The sequence below is a fragment of the Drosophila tropicalis genome, unplaced genomic scaffold (genome assembly GCF_018151085.1).
Source record: "Drosophila tropicalis isolate 14030-0801.00 unplaced genomic scaffold, ASM1815108v1 contig_805, whole genome shotgun sequence".
Taxonomy (NCBI): domain Eukaryota; kingdom Metazoa; phylum Arthropoda; class Insecta; order Diptera; family Drosophilidae; genus Drosophila; species Drosophila tropicalis.
Window position 1 is genome coordinate 738,709 of NW_027173295.1, and position 19,028 is coordinate 757,736.

General features: G+C 33.7%; 1 protein-coding gene across 4 annotated transcripts; it reads right to left on the minus strand.

Annotated features, from left to right (window-relative positions):
• Positions 1 to 98: 98 nt before the first annotated feature.
• Positions 99 to 18,367, minus strand: Best2 (bestrophin 2). 4 transcript variants are annotated; one of them, XM_068293866.1, is made up of 12 exons: positions 18,074 to 18,367; positions 11,829 to 12,410; positions 9,562 to 9,672; positions 9,310 to 9,490; positions 8,887 to 9,255; positions 8,638 to 8,766; positions 6,750 to 6,857; positions 3,936 to 4,175; positions 3,537 to 3,879; positions 2,222 to 2,314; positions 1,833 to 1,898; positions 99 to 1,762 (listed from the first exon to the last, which is right to left on the minus strand). In XM_068293866.1, the coding sequence occupies exons 2-12, from the start codon at positions 11,897 to 11,899 to the stop codon at positions 1,143 to 1,145; spliced, it is 2,331 nt and encodes a 776-aa protein (XP_068149967.1). In that variant the 5' UTR covers positions 11,900 to 12,410; positions 18,074 to 18,367; the 3' UTR covers positions 99 to 1,142. The 4 variants fall into 4 exon arrangements, with proteins under 4 accessions (XP_068149967.1, XP_068149966.1, XP_068149964.1 ...); XM_068293865.1 differs by having other exon boundaries at positions 1,833 to 2,084; positions 18,088 to 18,361; XM_068293863.1 differs by having other exon boundaries at positions 1,833 to 2,084; positions 18,074 to 18,361.
• Between the last annotated feature and the right edge of the window lie 661 nt (positions 18,368 to 19,028).

The window sequence follows — 19,028 nt, forward strand, 5'->3', positions numbered from 1 at the left end:
GGCTCTTATACTTTTACTTGTACTTCTAACTAAACTATGAATAGCTATATATATATACATAAATCTCTTCTAAAAAGGAATAACATATTAAACATTCATTTATATATACATATAGTTAAAGGATTTCTTTCTTTATTTTCTCTTCATTTATATTTACATGTACAAATATTTAAGCATAACACAAAAAAAAAAAAAAAAAATAAACAAAAAAAAAACCAATAAAACAACTCTAAAAAATCGCATATCACATATTGTGTTTGGGTATACCTATATTTTTGTAAGTATGTAGGTTTTGCCTATACGTCAGAGATTCTAATATAACTATTATGGCAAGTGCCAATTTCAAAAAAAAAAAAAAATTATAATAATAATAATAATAAAGGTAAACAAAACACTATATACAAATATATAATCTTCGTTAGAGATTTACATTTACACAATTCATCTAGAGTGAGCAAAGAAATTATCAAATATTTAAAGGATACAAATACACGCATGATTTCTAGCACTACTACATTATATATACCTATACATATGGAAGTCATATTCTATATCCTTGCAGAGATAAACTCAATAAAACTGAACCGATAAGTGTTTATCTAAGATCCATTGGTTTGTAATCGTCTTTTAGACTTATTTAAGATTTCGAAGACATAATATATACGTCTTTGACTAAGATTTATGATACTTTCGAAATATATCGGACATTTATATCTTTTATGGCAAACTAGATGTCTGTGAAGACAAATGAATTTGGGGGGTTCTGATGGTTCTGACGTCTCTTTAGAAAACATATTACAACCTCGGGATCTCTACCCCTTCTTCCAATAATTTTGAATCATACGTTTATACAGGATCAGCTGGATATATTTACAGAAAGAAGAATGGTGAATATTTTCTGTAAATTCTGCAAGGATATAAAAATCAATTTCGATCTCTCCGAAATTTTCTTTCTGTTGTTTGTTTTGTAATATCGTATTGTTGGTTCCGGGTTTTTGTTCTATATCTAAATAAATCTATATTTAAAGTAAGAGAAAAAGAAGAAAAAAACAAGAAAAAAAGCTATCAAAAAGTTCAATATGCAAAAACAAGAACCAATCAATCAAACAATTAATCAATCAATCAATCAATCATCGTAGTCGTCACACATAAACCTCGCCCGTTTTGGGTTCGGGCTTATGCTTAGGCATGGTTGAGGGGGCCGAAGAGGCTGTTGCTACACCGTTGCCAGTGGTGCCACTGCTTGCCTCCTTGCTGGTCTTGCGCGGCAAGGGATTCGTCGCCGAATTGTCCACTGTGTCCGCAATCGGCCCCGCCGAACGCACTGAGGCTGCCCGCTGATGCGGATCCTGAAGATTTAGGCTCAAATTGAAGCTATTATTCCTCGAGATATTGGAATGGCCATTGAGCGGTTTAACCGAGAGTAAAGCTGTTGTGGTAATGCCGCCACCATTTCCACCACCATTGTTACTGGAGCCACTGTGGCTGTAACCATCCGGACCCCCATCAATTCCAACGCCACCGCCAGTCAGTTCGACTATGGATAAGGCCGACGGCGATCGCTGTATGGACAATGAGACGGGAATGGTGGTCAACACATCATTCGGATCATAGCCACTCGATGTTGTCGTTATCGTCGGCAATTGTGCATTGGCTGTGATCGGTAAGATACTTAGAGTCCCAGTGGGTATGGACTCTCCACCGCTGCTGGTCACAGAGAATGGAAACGATAGTGTTGTTATGTTTGTGGCTGCTGGCACCGCTGTGGAAATCGGAAATTCCAGATTAAAGTTAAACCAATCAATGTGAACACTCTATAGACCACTACTTACTAGTTGCTGCAAATCCGCCGCCTTCCTTGTGGATTGCCTGAGCCAATGCCGCTGTCGATGGATGCCCTGGAATCAGAGTGTTATTCGATGATGAACTATCCATCTCTTTAATGGGTGACAATAGCAAGGTGCCTAGCACTTGGCCACTATCCTGTGCTCCAGCTGCTGCCGTATAAGAGGGATAAATGCCAGGAGAAGTGCTTTGTGTGTTCGTGCCTAGCTGTTGTGGTGACATTATGACTGCACCGGTGGCTATATATACACATACATATATTAATTTTGTGCAGATTTATTTAATTATCAAGGTGCTCAATTAAAAACAAAACAAATCAAATCAAACAACAACGAAAAACGAAACCAATGTCAGATCTTTGTTTCGCTACACTCACCGGTCAAATTGCTGCCATCTTTTGCCACCTCGGGTGTGGGTATGCGTGGTCGGGGCTTAGCCACATTCACATTGAGGCCATTTAGTTTAGAATCTACAAATGAAAAATAACCAAATGTTTACTAATACTTTATGTAACAGTCTAAAGAAAGCGGTTTACTTTGACCTTGAAGAGTATTAAAGCTAGAGTAACCAAATGTGGCATGAAAAATCCTTTAGCATGTGCCTAGATTGAGTTCGTTTCAAACTTTTTCAATGCCCTTTCTTTTTTATAAAGTTTTTCCATAAATAAACCAAAAGAGTGAGCCATACAGTCGGCATTTTAAAATCAATCAAACTTAAGTAGTAGAAGAAATAAGTTTTTGTTCAATATTCAATTCAATCTGACTTAACAGAGAAGTCCTAGATGACTCTTAAACAAAAGCATTGAACATTCAACACAAGGATAAGGACAAATGGGGAGTACGAATAGTAATGCTTATAGCCGATTTTCTATTGCTCTTAAAATTAGTGACAAAATTGGTGTGACGATTAAACGATAAAAATGATTAACTAATTTAAGGGCTCATGTTATTGAATTCTTTGCTTTGGGTTCAAATGTTTCGATGTAGCCCTGTTTATGTTATAGAACTACTTATAAGTACATATATTAGGAGAGAAAGTATAAGTTTTAACAAGGATTTTCAATAGAATTTCAGAAATATTGATTCAAATTCAAATTCGAAACAAACTCAGTAAGGTTTTTGCAGCTACTCTACATCGAATATATATACATATGTGTGTATGCCTGTTTTAGTTTCCAAATAGTTCCTAGAAATTGAAATATTTCTAAGATGTTACATTGATTAAAATGCTTTCGATTTAATGGCGAATTAACCGGACAAAATGATTCAAATTGACAAAGAGAAACAGACCCAAAAGTACTTAAACCAGAGGGCCGGATCACTGTTTATATAGTCACCCGATCACGATAAACCTGGGCACAGTCGTTTATAAGTGTAATAAACGTACACCTACACACTAAACAATATTAAATTTAACGACAATCGCTCAGAAAATGATGAAGTTATTGAGAAAAGTCGCTCTTCGTGACTTTGCCGTTTGTTTGGTAGCTATTTGATATAGTGGTCCGATCCGGGAATCAGAGATATACAAGCATACATGCAAAATTTTAACCCTGTAGCTTTGGAGGAGTATTCGTTGATTCAGACGGACGGGCATGGCTATATAAACTCGATTTGTCGTGCTGATCAAGAAAATAGACTCTTTTTACGGTCGGAGATTTGTCAATTTGTATTTAGTTTTTCTTTACTTACTCTGCTTGATTAGTTGACGCTGAGCTCTGAGAGATTTGCGATGTACAAATTTCTCGTATAAACTTGGTTTGCTCTGCTGCGAGCCTGTTTGTTGTTGCTGCTGTTGCTGCTGCTGCTGCTGCTGTTGTTGCTGATGTTGTTGCTGCAACTGTTGCTGCTGCATAATGGATAATGGCAAGCCTGATTCGGGACTAGAGTAAACGGAATTCAAACGATTCCTATTGAAGGGCATGCCCCCAGATGAATATGCCGTCGACTGGCTACGCATTGAGCCCATGCGTGACAATTGACGTACTAGCCAATTATTTTTGCGTCTCTCGACCATGGGTGTATCGACACTCTCCTGCAAAAGAAACGAGATCGATTAGTTGAGTTCTGTGTTGTGATGATTTCACTTACATAATCCGCATAGACATCATCGCTGAGCATGCGTTTGCCACCGCCAGGCATTATATTGGCGTATGTGGCATCTTCTTTCTTCACTTTGTATTTCTCGGCGGAACCTTTGGGCTCATCGCGTCTATAGTGCTCGGAGGCAACCGTATAAGGCAAATCTTTGGGAACCACACATTCCCAATATTGATCACGTAGGAGTTCCGGGTGCTCCTCGTGCATTTCATCGACAATCATGTAGGCAGCCTGTTGAAAATAGCCAATATATGGACAAAAGTGAAAATTTAACATTATTTCATAATCAAAATTTCGGTTGTAGTTTTGTTGTTGCTCTAGAAATGGGCCAAGTATCAAGCTCAAAAACTTAAACGATTTGTATGTACACATTCAATGATAAAAAGCTCGACAAAAGAGGTTTCAATGTTTTTTTAGCAAAAAAACAAAAACGAAACAAAAAATAAAAATAAAATAACCGAAACAACAACAAAACCTGTTTTCAATTTACTTTTGCCACTGTTGTTGGCTTTTTGTAAATAATTGCAAGCCTCAGACCCAAAACACACACACACAGACACACACAAACACACCTATAGACAGATGTATGTGCAAACAAACAAATATAGTCACAAATACATATGTAGACAGACAACATCTCGTATACATGCAAAAAGCAACATCAATACAAAAGAAAAAAAAACTCCTTAAATAAAAATATTAACAGAATTTTTACCTCCACTTGCACTTGGCAACTAAATGTTGTTCGGGAAACTAAAAAACAAGGAACAAATAACACAAATTCCAAACAAAGAATTAATTCTTCGAACTAACAAGTATTTATGTAATCTAAACAAATCTGGCAAAAGGCAATTAAAAGTTACCTATTTTTTTTAGTATCGAAACAGCTTTTCCCGGTTTTCCCCGCATAACTGGCAATTTTCTTACATACTTATTATATGTATGTACTCACAAGTATCGATATAATTAATTAAGATTTATGACCTGCCTCTGGCTTACAACTTATTTTAATATTTATATGTACATTTAGAAACAAAAAAGCAGAAAACAAAGTCAAAGTTAAGTTGTGATTTATCAGTCATTAATCAATGTCTCTCTACCTATCTAAATATCTCTCTATAGATAAATAATATATCTCTTTATCTTTATGTATGTTTAAGACAAGCTGTTTAATTGATATTTGCATAATATTCAAGTAATTGGCATTATATAATATAAAGACTTGATTCAAAATTCTTGAATTGATTTGCTTCACTTGAAAAATTTTATAACTTCCTTCATTTTCTTGAATTTCAAAGAATGAAATTTAATGTTTTATTAATTTTTAACTTGAAAAGAGTTTTATGATTGTAATCCCATCTATATATATTATATCCGTTTTCATCCATGTGATAGTCGAATTGGGAAATTCTACATAATAAATGTATACAAATTTTAATATTTCTTGATAATCATCAGAATATTCTGTTGTGATTTTTTTATAAATGCATAAGGAAACTTTAAGTTATTGCAACTAACTTAAATACTTTTTAAAGTAAGTTTTGTTTTATTTATATTAGTTTATTAACTTTCTTTCTAATAATAGGCATAACCAAGTTTTGGCTAACAAAATTTGATCTATCACAAGTCTGGACTATCTCTAAGTTTGCCAAGAACTGAAGCTGAAGCAATGAATCCTAATGATAACTAACTAGTTTAATGACAAATATATATAGGTATAGTATGATAATGGTATAGGATATATATTCATCATCCACAATCGTTTCCATTATCCCCGACGGAACTACCTTTCAGTACTGCTTCATCGGGGGGAAACTCCACCTATTTCGGGGTTTGAACTCGAGCACAACAGAATTGTAGTTTTAGAAGGTCTCTATTGAGCCACCGACTAGGTAGGTACTGGCACGGGAGGGCAGCTTAGTCCGAAGTATACATAGTATAGCAGTCTTAATGACACAGTGAATATTAGTAAGAGTATTAAGGTAATAAAGTTTGAATTCTATAAGACAAGAACTTCATAGAAAAGACTTTAATAATGTTCAAAAATCTTTTATATTTGCTAGTTGAAATTTTTCATATCATATCAAAATTATTTTGATTGTTAAATTTTTAGTAACCTGTTATAAAGGGAAACCTCAAGGAATATGTATGAATAAAACTTTCACTCCAAACGAGTAGTTAGGGCTTCTTCGTTTTCTTCTTTTGGACTTTGATCTTGATCATCGTCATCATGAGTTTCTGTTCTGAAGTTGTTCAACTGCTTTAAACAAAAAAACAACAACAACAAATTCAACACGTGGCAAATACACACACACACACACACACACACATATATGTATGTATTTGTGGTCGATTCTCTTCCTTTTTGTTAAATTTCTTATATACCTGTGTATATACACATCTGTTTTGTAGCCAACTCAAGTGATTAAGTTTTTTTTTTCCACAACAGATTCTTCATTATTTAGCACGCTAACCCAATTAGCGGAGTCTTTATTCTTCTCTTGAAAATCAATCTCAAGTTATGCCAAACTCTGACGAATGTTAGTTTTCTTTTTCTTTGTTTGTGCTTTTAGAAACTCAAGGTCTGAACGCAAACTAATGGCAGCAAACGGCAAGGTGAAATAACTTAAATTCTCCTCACCTGTTCCAAAAATTTATTGACAATATCTAATTAAATATTGTGATATTTACTTAAATTTTCATGCTAAATAAGCGAAATTATTTCGAGGAGTTGAACCGGTTTTGAGATTAGACTCTTTGAAAGTGGGGGGGTTTTTATTTGTTTAGCTTTTTTGTGTGACTCACCTTAATATGTCGATCAATTAACCAATTCAATTCAATATCATCGTCATCTTCGCCAAAGGGATTGATAAGCACCTCGGCAACTTTTAGCCAGCCAACATAGAAGACGAACTGCAAACAGAGTAACAATTTGTGTGGAAATAGTTTAAAAGGTAATTGAATTTCGTAGTAAAATCATTAAATTCAAATTGCATCATAAACAAAAGGAAAAACGATTATAAAATCTAATTAATTAAATATCAAGATAGACAGATCTCGAAATTGCCAGCCAGTGAGTGAGTGAATGGGACAAAAAACAACTTTCCCAACTTTCAATAAAGGGCTTAGATTAAGTTTCATTAGGATTCAAATATACAAATTTGAATAGTCTATGAAAAAAAGATAAAGAAAGCTCACAAAGGAAAATATTGACCCAACATCGGTGGGCAGAAAAGTTCTACCAAAGTCGCCAAAATGAAGAAAATTAAAGTCTCCGAGTAGCCAAGTCGATGTATCCATCTATATGAGCCTTAAAATTTTAGAGACTTTAAAAATTAAAGTTATTATTATACTTGGCATGTAGACTCGTAATTTCCAAAAATTTCTTTCACGCCTTTCTCCACCCCTGTAATTTTGAAATAATTTATTTACTCCCGCAATGTTTAAGGTAATAAAAGTTGACACACTTATTAATATTCAAGGGTCCACAAAATGTCATTAAAAGAAAAACAAATTATATATATTTTCACTAGAACTTGAACCGAAAGGCCAAAAATGGCTGTTGACGGTTTCCTCGATAGCCTATGATTGTTTGTTGTGGTTTTTTTAAGACTTCTGAATTTCATATAGAGTAGAATCCGGCTATAATGAGGCTCCGGAAGAGGTACTAACCGAAGGCCCTTTCATATAAGTTTGTTTTTGGATCAACCAACGACTCTTTGAACTTTAGTCGCTATAAACGAATTCTACTGTATCTAGTTGTCCCATATATGTATGTAGTTGCGTTTTAAAGATTCTAGGCAAAATTGTACATCTTGCAAGCTGTTAATTGTTTCTAAATACTTTTCGTTTCTCCCATTTTGACTTTTCCATAATTAATAATTTGTTAATTGTTTATTTATTTTCAGTCCATTAGCGAATTTGGAATACCCTTGCAAAGTGTTTTGGGGCATTTTTGTGGTAATCTCAAAAACCGTAAGATACTTTTGGAAAATGGCCAAGTTTGGATTTTTAAAGGGTATCAAACTTATTATATTTATTAAATTTAACAGTTATTAATGACAGCCCCTAAACACTTGTCGCTTTCTGTTGATTTTTATCTGGAAAAAAAAATATATGAACGTGACTCCATCACACTTTACATAACAAGAAACACACACGCACACACACACACATACTTGAGACGACCGCAAAAACCAAAACGGAAAACAACAAAACAAAACTCACAAAAAAAAAATTGGAAAAAATTGTAACTGGTCATATCTCAAATGGATATGCATACATCTAAAGAGCATATATAGACATTATACACACATATATATGTATATATACATATAATATATATATATATATATTGAGGGGGCCATATCGTTAGATCGGTTAACAAGGTATAACCATTACAATTTAGCGGTAGCCCCCATCTCATTCCCAGCTCATTTGCGTTTCAATTTCTGTTTCTGTTGTTAATGAGCCAACCGCAAAAATAAAACCAACAAAGCAACAAAACAACAACAATAAAAAAGCAAAACCAACAAAATTCTGAAACAATACTTTCGTTTCGAGACGTGCAAAATGTTCTATGATTTATTCCCTATATTATGACTATATTAAAGTGAAACGTGCATAATTCGTTTCTGTGTGTGTGCTTTCAGTTTTTAACCCACAATTTTCACTTTTCGACTGTTTAACTCACCTGCAAAACGGTAAATAGTGGAAAATATAAATCTGGATCTTCACGTCCATTGCGATCAAGAACATTGGGTAACATTTGTCGGCCAAGTAGAGCAGCTATAAAATATGTATACAATACCAGGGTGACCACCTAGAAACAAGAATTGAATACACTAACAAACTGAAACATATATGTACATATATCAAAGCTATTCTTCGATATGAAATAGGTGAAGGTGGTAGTAACTTGTTGAGGGTATGGTAAACGTACCTGTGTATAAACCAAAGGAACACAGACCGTATCATAGCCAATTAGGCCACCCAAACGTCTACGTATATCTGATAGTTCGACCAATATTGTTTGCACAATGTGATCGGATGCAATTAGGCCATCTTTGCGAGCACGATTGATAATATTTGTGGCCCAGACCAGTGGCATCCAATATTTGCTCATGGGACTCTTTTGATTCAAGGCCTCAAAGATTTTCATTTCCGATTCGTGCATTAGACCAGCGTCAACCAAATGCTGAGTAGTGGGAAAGCGTCGCTTGACACGCAGCGAAATTCTCTGTAAAGTTATCACATAGGCCAGGACCATATAGCGCATAATGTTACGTCTCATCAAGCGCCCGGTTTCATTCTAGATATGAATTAGGTTATAACTGCATTGAAGATGGTCAAAACAATGACTTACATTTAGTCCTCCATTTGGTATCGCTGCACTGATAAACAAGGCCAACGTATCCGGCCAGGGTAATAGACGATATTGTTCCCACCAACGTTTTACTACCAGATTTACATAGAAGCCCAACACAAAGGACATGGGTATGCTTTCGCCTTGTTGGCCAAAATATTGACGGATTTTATTGAAAATTCTGAAATTGAATCGATTAGAGAATCGAAATACCTTCTACCTGTGTAAGGGTGTTAAGGTGTGGAAACTCACGCCTGCTGACTGCTGGTCAAAGCAAATCTATAGACCACATTAATGGTATAGTATAGACACAAATATGCTACCAATTCACGCCAAATTAGTTTATAGACACTGCCACGCCATCTGCAAGAGAAAAATAAGAAAATTTAACGATTAATTTTCACGATCAACCAGTTTTTACCATTTATATAAACATTAACCATCATTTCCTTATCACATTTCATTCGATGCTTGTTTTGCAACCTTTTTTTTAACAATTATTACTTGCTTCTCATTTGTCAGTCAGTCAGTCAGCCAGTCGATTCTATAGAATTTTTGCTAGGTGTGATTTGATATGTTCATAATCTGCATATAACCTTTGTGATAAAATGGAAAACAAACATTTTGTTTCGTTGTCTGTTCAAGGTTCTTGCATATGAATTTGGGTTGATATGGCATTAACCTTTGATTGTTAGGAAATAGATACATTTATTTGGACGGGGAGTAAATTGACAACTCGTTTTTAATATATTAACAATTAAGAAATTCTTGTTGTTGCTGAGTCATATATATGTATCTACATACTTAAGTCGTAAGCAAATGATTATTAAAGTGATTAACTTAATGAAGTTTGATGGAATGGCAATAATATTTGAATAATTCCTAGGAAATTAATTTGTAAGTTTATATAAAAAAAACTATACAAAAATATAATTTCATTATTTTCATCAATCTAATTTAACAAAATTCTTCAAATGTCAAAACAACAAAAAAATGTGTAAAAATTCTACTAAACTCATTTGTTAGTTATGTTAATTCCAGTTGTTTTTAATTGCCAACAAACATTGTGAGTTTAGAGAAAGAGAAGAATTCTCCAATTTACTTCGTGCCCTGGGAAATTGATCGGTTAAAATTACCTCTCTTATCTTGGCAATAACTCTGAAAAAGCCACGTTTTGTATTAGTCGGCGACCAGCTAAAACCATTTACTGGTCACTTATTAAGCCCAGTTACGTGTGACTGCACTTGGACTACTATTAAAGTTAAAAAAGAAAAACAAAAACAAAAATCTACAAAACTAAAACAGAAACAAACATCTGAATATGCCTGGCATGGAATCAGTGGCTGTTAATTATATTGGTAAACAAAATGGGAGCCACTACGATAATGACTCAGAGAGGAAAATTCCCCTCAACTATTAACTACGTGTGTTTATGTATGTATAGTTTGCTGACCCACTTAAATCAACACTAACTTTGTCACATTTATTTTAGCCATTCAAAAAAATATCCAGAAGAAACTAGGCATGATTGCAAACTGCCAACCAAAAACTGGCTTCCATCATCGACTTAAATCGAAATTATGTTTGGTTATTAATTGTTTAATGAACTTAATTAAATAACTCATTCAAATTTGCCTTCAATCAGTATTTCATATGTCTCTCCATTACTTCTGACAAAGTCATTACAAATGTTACGATTTTTCTTGGTTAAAAATGATCTAATCATTCTTTGGTTATTTACAACTGTCAAGAGGAAAACAAAAAACTGCAGAACAGACGGTGCATTACCTAGAAAGTTATCACCTACACATGATCGAATGGTAGACAAAAACTTATGAATACATAAAATAATATGGCCATTGCACCGAAATTTATTGCTCCCATCATAATTTTTGTTACTCAATCTTAGTTGTGGATAGTTATGACAATAAATGGCAGATAATGTAGGTTTAAGCTCCTTTTGACCGAACCAACATCAGGAACCTTTGTGCTGCTTATGATTTAAAATCTCATCAGGATCTTATTTGACTAACCTTGACAATAGAAACCTTTTTTCGCGTATTTCTAAAACCTTGAATGAAACTTCCAAAGGAACTGAAATTGGACTTTCCACTCTTATGAAAACCTATGTAGATACCTTCATCCTGAAGACTATATAGTATATACATACATACAAGAGAGCTAGGGCCAACATATGAGTGTGCTAAAGAGGATTTTAATTTAGTATTATGAATTTGAGGTTTGTTTGAAACTTTCCAAAGTCATCGAAATGATTATTTTGTTCTTTCTTTTTTATAATATGTCTATTGGAAGGGGCATATTCAGTTTCAATGGTCATTCTCATAATTATTTTTCTACCTGTCATTTCACGTTGCGTATACGTAATTTGTTGGCTTAAAATCCTTTAAGTTGAAGTTTTTCTTATATATTCTGATAACTGATGAACTGCTATGATGAATGTTTATTAAATGTTTGAAATTTAATAATTTTAGAAAACTTTGTTTCATTTTTATACTTACTTCCATAGAATTTTCCAAAAGCATCCAAAGCTGCTGCCATTTGGCACTTCACCAGCATAGGAGACGGTCATTTTAACAGGTTTGACTTAGATGTTGTTTCACTTTAGGTTATTAATTTTTGTTGTTGCTATTGTTGTTGTTGTACTTATTAGATATCAATTGGTATTATTAATTTGATTATTGACGAGGCCAAAAACTTGTTTGATTTGCTGGCGAGCGTCGCGACATTAGCAGCGGCAACGGCAACGGCATCGGCAACGGCTTCGACGTCGTCGTCGCCGCATTGACAGCAACAACTACGCTACATACACACACTTCCACACACACACACTCCGAGTGAGACACACTGTAGATTAACACCCACTTTGTGTAGGGCAGTAAGATGTTTGGGTGGGTGAGTGAGTGGGTGGTGGTCAAGAAGTAGGGAGCACTGCTAATTGGGATAAGAGGAAAGGAGGGGAATGGGGGTGGGAATGGTAATGGGTGGCACTCTTTTCAATGGGCTTTTTTTCTTTTTTATTGTATTTTATTTTTTTTTTTTTTTGTTTGTTTTTTGGGTGGTTTCTGTTTTAAGAAACTTGCCTGAAATTAAAAGAGAGACAAAGAAGTTGTAAGGGCTTTGGCTTAATCGTTTACACTCAAAAAAAGACAAAATTCATTTTGTTATTATTGTTGTTGTTATTATTATTAAACACCAACACAAATGCAATTCATGCAAAATACTTAAAGCGGCTAAAAACAACAAAAAAAAAAAACACACACACACACAAAACAAAAACAAAAACGCTTCAACTTAAATTCCAACACGTTTCGAACAGTTTCTGTTGCCGTTGTATTGTGGGCTATTTTCCATTTTATATTTACATATCTACACACCATTGCACATACACACATATACATATATGTACATACATATGTATATATATTTTAAGTTATTGTTGGTACATTTTTAATTTGATTTGCTTTTGGTGTTATGCACTTTCGTATTTTCAGGTGAAATGTGTTTTTGGTATTCAAAGTTATTTAAAGTTAAGGTAGACATTTGTCATCATGAATGTGTATTTTAACTGTTAACTTATATCAATTTTAGTGCACATTTCGATCCAGTTAAGTCAGTTTAGATGTTGTGGTCCCATGCTTTGTTCTATTTTGCATTAATTCATACAAAATTTGTTAACAATTTCTTTTAAACATGACAAACGCCTCAGAACCTTAAGATTGGTTTTCAATCTTACCAAACTCGGACCTTTAGACAAGTAAAGAAGGCTACTACACAGAACAGAAACAAATTATTTTCATCCATTTTACTGACTACATAACAAATCTACATCAAGGCATCGACTATCGATGTTTCTCAATCTTTTTGGTTGATGTCGACGTTTATCTACATACATATTAATGTTTTGCCAGGATCGATTAGGTCAAATGATATTCTTGTAAAGTAATCATAATCGTTTTTATACCCTTGCAAAAAGGGTATATTAATTTTGATCAGAAGGAAGCATCTCCGACCATAAAAAGAGTATATATTCTTGACCAGCACGACAAATCGAGTTCATATAGCCATGTCCGTCCGTCTGGATCAAAGCAAACAAGGCTTTTATATCTCAGATTCCCGGATCGGATTACTATATCAAATAGCTCCCATTGGAACAATCGGTGGGAAACAGTGACTTTGATTAATATCTTCGTTATTTCCTATGCTAAGATTGTCGGCCGTTCTTTGGCAAACATTAGCCTTTTTAGATAAAACGTTTTTCCACATTGATGGCTATAGGTAAGGAAAGAGTTACCAAAAGGCTTCCTACTTAGTGACTAACGAGAGGAATCCCAAAAGGGCTTGACTTTAATTTTGCCATTTGCCATCTTTCTTAGGTTTATTTACATGTCTGCAGTTTCCTTTGGTTGCAATTCTCTTTTAAGTTTGCCAACAATATTAAACTTTATTGTAAGTTTTCTATTTTGTTTTATAATCTTAGTATTTAATCATATATGCATATTGTCCTCTAAAGAAATGTTCCAAATAAACTAATTAATATCATTTTAAAAACATTTTACATCTAAATACAAAAGAAAAGGATAGTGACAAGGATAAGGGCATCGATCAGATAAGGTTAAAGTTGTTCTAGTTCGATTTCAACCATGTAATTTGAGGCCAAGAAATATAATTATAAATGGTCTGCTACAATAATTTATAATAATTTCAATATTTTAAATACAATTCTACTTGACAAGTTTTAGTTAAAATAATTAGCTTTTAACGTATTGGGGAAAACCTCAATGTTGCACCGAGATGCACCCATAATTATTTGGGTCAACTTCATCTTCATTATTACCTTAATTTTACCTTGGCGAATTTTATGGGGTGGGGGCGAGCAGCACTTAAAGATCGTGTTAAGTACAGGATTTACCCAAAAACTACTTTTTTTGGGGAGACGATGACTGATCTGATCAGCACAACCTTGGCTATATACAGGGCTACTCATACAAACATATACTTATACATACATATGTATCTATATGATTGGTTCATGTCAGCTATTTCTTTACCCTTTATTTCTTTGTTTGTTTTCGTGTGTTTTTCTTTTGGCAATTCAGCTTAAAGAGTTTTTTTTATGGGATTTTGCATCAGTTTCCGTTTTGTGAATTTGTTTTTGGCTCAATTTTAAAGTGATTAATTGATTAAATAAACAAATTTTTGTTTCGAAGATTTTTGCATATTTCGTATGGGATTTTATTTTATTTCGAGCGGCTTTGAGCACAAACCAGTTGACCGGATAAAATGCTATTTTTAACGATAAGAAAGCAAGAAAACAAAACTCTCTTTACAATATTTTGTACCGTGCACGATAGTCGTTCGAAATATTTGCATAAAATGTCAACCTGACTTGGATCAAGAATCAGGAATATGTAGGTATATATATGTATATATATATGTACTTACTATAGCCACTCGTATTAACATTTCTATACAAAACGAGTTCTTTCGTTATAAGCAATTTTCACTTTAGCACGTTAATTTCATTTACAAACAGTTTTGGATAGATGCGATACACTGGAGTGGTATAAGTAACTATAATAAAAACAAATACATATGTACATACATATATGTATGTATGTATGTACATATGTATGTATCTAAAAGAATGTAAAAATTTCTATAGCCTTAACCGGTTATTATTAGCCATAGCAGCCAAGTGGCAGAGTGTCGGCGGCAATATCAGTGGCAGAGAGGCAACAACAGGGCGGCATCTTAGCCTTAGGTTAAGTCACGTTGCTATTGTTGTTGCCACCCACTTGTTGTTGTTGGCTAAGAACGAATCTACATGTATTTGTATGTGAAATATTTTCAAGTTGATTTAAGTTTCGCAATTTACTCAAACTTGGCTGACTTCAATCATCTTTTAATTATTATTGACCCTTGACCCAGGCAAGGTAAATCTTACTCATTGCGGTTGAAAATACTTCACGATAACGATTTAAACACACAGATCTACAGCAAACAGATGATAGCATCAGTTTCCAGATAAAACCCAAACCAAAGACAACTTTTCTGGCATTATGTAAAAAAATAATAAACAAAGAAAAAAACATAAGTAAATCAACTATAAATCTCCTCGCTACGCAATAAATAGACAAACAAAGAAAACAAAATAGAAGAGTATAGAACTCTCTATACCCTGTTAAAACGGAATTGCAGGTAATCGAAACGAATTTGGATTTACACATCTAAGCTCTAAGTTCATTAGCAAATTGTTTTTATCTGAACGTTTGTGGAAAATGTAGTTAGATATTTGCATTCAAGAGTTCTGAGCGAAGCTTTTCTTTCTTTGGGTCGTTATAATTCCCAACGAGTTTAAGCCATGACCTTTCGACATGACTTTACAATTGTCTAGCTAACTCAGCCTTTTCCACGTAACACTTAAATCTTTCTAAAATCAAAAGTCGCCAGATTTTTTTGTATTATTTATGAGAAATATGTAACTTCAAAGTTACATAACTGAAGAAGAGGTGTGAAGAGTCTAGGTACAGAGCTTTGGTAAAACCAATTGGCCAAATCAATATGCCCATTCATGTGAGGGTATTAAAAAGTCACTGTGTCAACAATGCTGCCGTTGACATTGATTGCTGACGAATTCAATTCAAATAAAATAAATAAATGAAACCGTTAACCGTTTTCACTTTCCTCTGACGTAGTCAATCCGTCAGCAAGCCAGCCAGCCAGCCAAGTGGCCAAATTTATGTTTACCTAATGACTCAAATCGAAATGAAAACAACTTTTCATTTCCATTAATTTTTTACTTCTTTCTTTTCTTGATTCTCTTTCTGATTCTGCAGTTTTTGTTCCATTCTTGGCCATGGCATTGGGAATAAAGAGTTTGGGATACATATACGTATACTCCGCCTACAAAATTGGTAATGGATGCGATGGGAGTCTCCAATGAAAGATACTTCATTAGCACACAATAAAGAATTGAATATCCGTTGAAGGTACACAATATACTTATACCCCTTTTATATGAATCTATGTATGTGTGTGTGTGTTTGTATATATTATAGGTATATTGTCCATTTAGCATTGTTATTTTTTCTCTATAAACTCATTAAGTATGTATTTTCTGTTGTTTCTCTTATTGAATTGATTTCAAGAGAATTTGTTATTTGCGGTTTTTCTTTTTGTATTTTTTGTTTTGTTGAAAAATTTACGTTTTTTTTTTTGTGAATGAGATAACTTAATAATTGATAGTGGTCCGAATTAGTTGTAATTAAAATATTTCAACTTCATTTACATAATTAATATGGCATAACGAGATAAATTTTGTGGTTAAAACTTGAATTTTTTTTTCTTCAATATACAAATAAATTGTTGGCGAATCAATTTGGTTTTAAAATCTAATAGGAAAATAGTTTTAAGTAAGTTTTAAACATGATTCTAAGCTATTCAGTGTGCTAAGAACTTATTTATGTAAATTACTCGTAAGTGTATTAAATGTGCGACACACATAAACAAAATGTATTCCATCTCTTTGATGTTTCCTTCCTTCCTATAAATGATGATTAATTTATGTTTTGTTCAAAATTTCATTAATTTCTAATCTGTTATACTATTTGTAGCCAACATCTAGGGAAATAAGGACCCTATCAAAGATTAATCAAAATCTAATCTAATATTCAAATTGAAAAGAAACTATATGAATAAGAGAAATGATACTCTTAGATACGATAATTTGTTAACTAATTAACATAGACATATACATACATACACATACATATGTATGTAGAGAATGAGGTGAAGTTAATCGATTTAAATCAAGTTCTGGTTGTAAATCAATATAAAATAAGTTATTGAAACGCTAATTTTATGACGAAAATGCAATAATATTTGTATCTCCCCCCCCATGTACCATATAATGATCGGCAATAGGTATAAGGGTTGTAAATATAAATAACTAAAGGCAATCAATTTAACTTAGATACTTATTCCTTTCGACTTTATGACTGATGTCTGTACAATTTGAAGTGCTGTGTTTTGAAATTTATAAACAATTTTCTTATTATTTCAATTTATCATTAGCATTCTGCTATTATAGTATATGATTACTCTGTTAATGGCGGCTTGAATAATGCAAGTTATATATATATATATATTCTTTATATACCCAACTAACTAGTGGACTAATTGCTCTTGTCCGGACTGTAAATGTTTGTTAATCAATTGAAAAATTGCACCCAAATTTGGTTCGGGACCAAGCACCTACATACATACATACATATATATATCTAGCTGCATGTGTGTGTGTGTAACATTCAGTCTAGGCCAGGGCATCTATCTAGTGGGCTTTGAGTGGAGACACGCGCTAAAAGTGAGACGCGCCTGTGATCACAGATACAGATACAATTCGGAGATGAAGATGGAGATACAACAAACCGATAGCTACGTGTAGATTGAAGTTAAAGCTTGTTACATTTTTGGTCACTTTAATCTACATAACATTTAATTGTAGATATTTGTGATGCGTGTGTGTTTTTTGGCACCCTATTTATACACTTGCATTTGGCTTCTATTATTTTGTTACAGCATATAGTTAAACAAATACTGATGGTCTGGTTTTGTTTCTTTTTTTTCTGCTTTTTTAAGCTTTGCTGGCTTAAATTGTTGTATATATTTTTGGGTTTTTTTTCTTCTCTTTTGGTGTTCCGCACGATCAACTGGCGAATGAGTTGGAGTAAAACAACAAACGTACCGACAACAACGCACCCGACGGGTTTATCGCTTGGGGCCTGGCTTTTTCTGTGTTTTTTTGTTGTACTTTTTACTTTTTTTTTTTATTATTATTTTTTTTTTTTTGTTGTAAGCTCTATTCCGATTTCGAATCCGTCGTTGGTGTCTGTTCCGATCCGATCTGAACTGAGCTGAGCTGAGCTGAATTGAGCCACAAACACACACACAACCTGTCAGCTCGCCAAACTCATACAAACTGCGCTCTGGAGTTGGGCTCTGTTGGCTCTTAACTCATTTTTTGTTGTAGTTTTTTTTTGTTTTTCGTTTTGTAGATACAAAAAGTTTTTTTTTTTTTTTTTTTGTAGTTGGCAACAGGTAGACGAAATGCTTTTTGCCTTTAGCTTTTATATGCCTGATCAGTTCTCTCATTCAGCGGCCTTCTCCATCTCTCTCTCTCTCTCTTTCTTTGTCTCTCTCTCTCTCTCTCTTTGCCTCTGTCCCGCTGTCTCTGTGTATGTGGGAGAGTCCAATGCATTTTTGTTTTTACAATGGCCATCAGCTGTTTTTTTTTCGACCTGACTTTTAAGCCAAAGATCACCAGAGAATAACTGAATGAAAGAGAATGTGATACAATGAGATACAGAGATAGAGCAAAGAGAGAAAGAGAGTCGAGAGAGAGTTGGTTAAATGCAAAGAGAGGCCTAAAACCAAATTTAAAAAGTTCTACAAATGTTTTTTAATATATTTTTTTTCACTTTCCTTTTTAATTACAGTCCAAGAGAGGTATACGAAAACACCTCCAGGACTTCCAGGACTCTTCAATTCTGCTATGATTCTAAAGTGCCAAAAAGTAGTTCTATCTAAAATTTGGCCATTTTGGCAAAAGTTATGGCTCATACACAATCTAGAAAGCTAAAAGTATTTGCCATATTGGGATTATATGAGAATATATAATTCTATATTCATTGCTGTGAGTT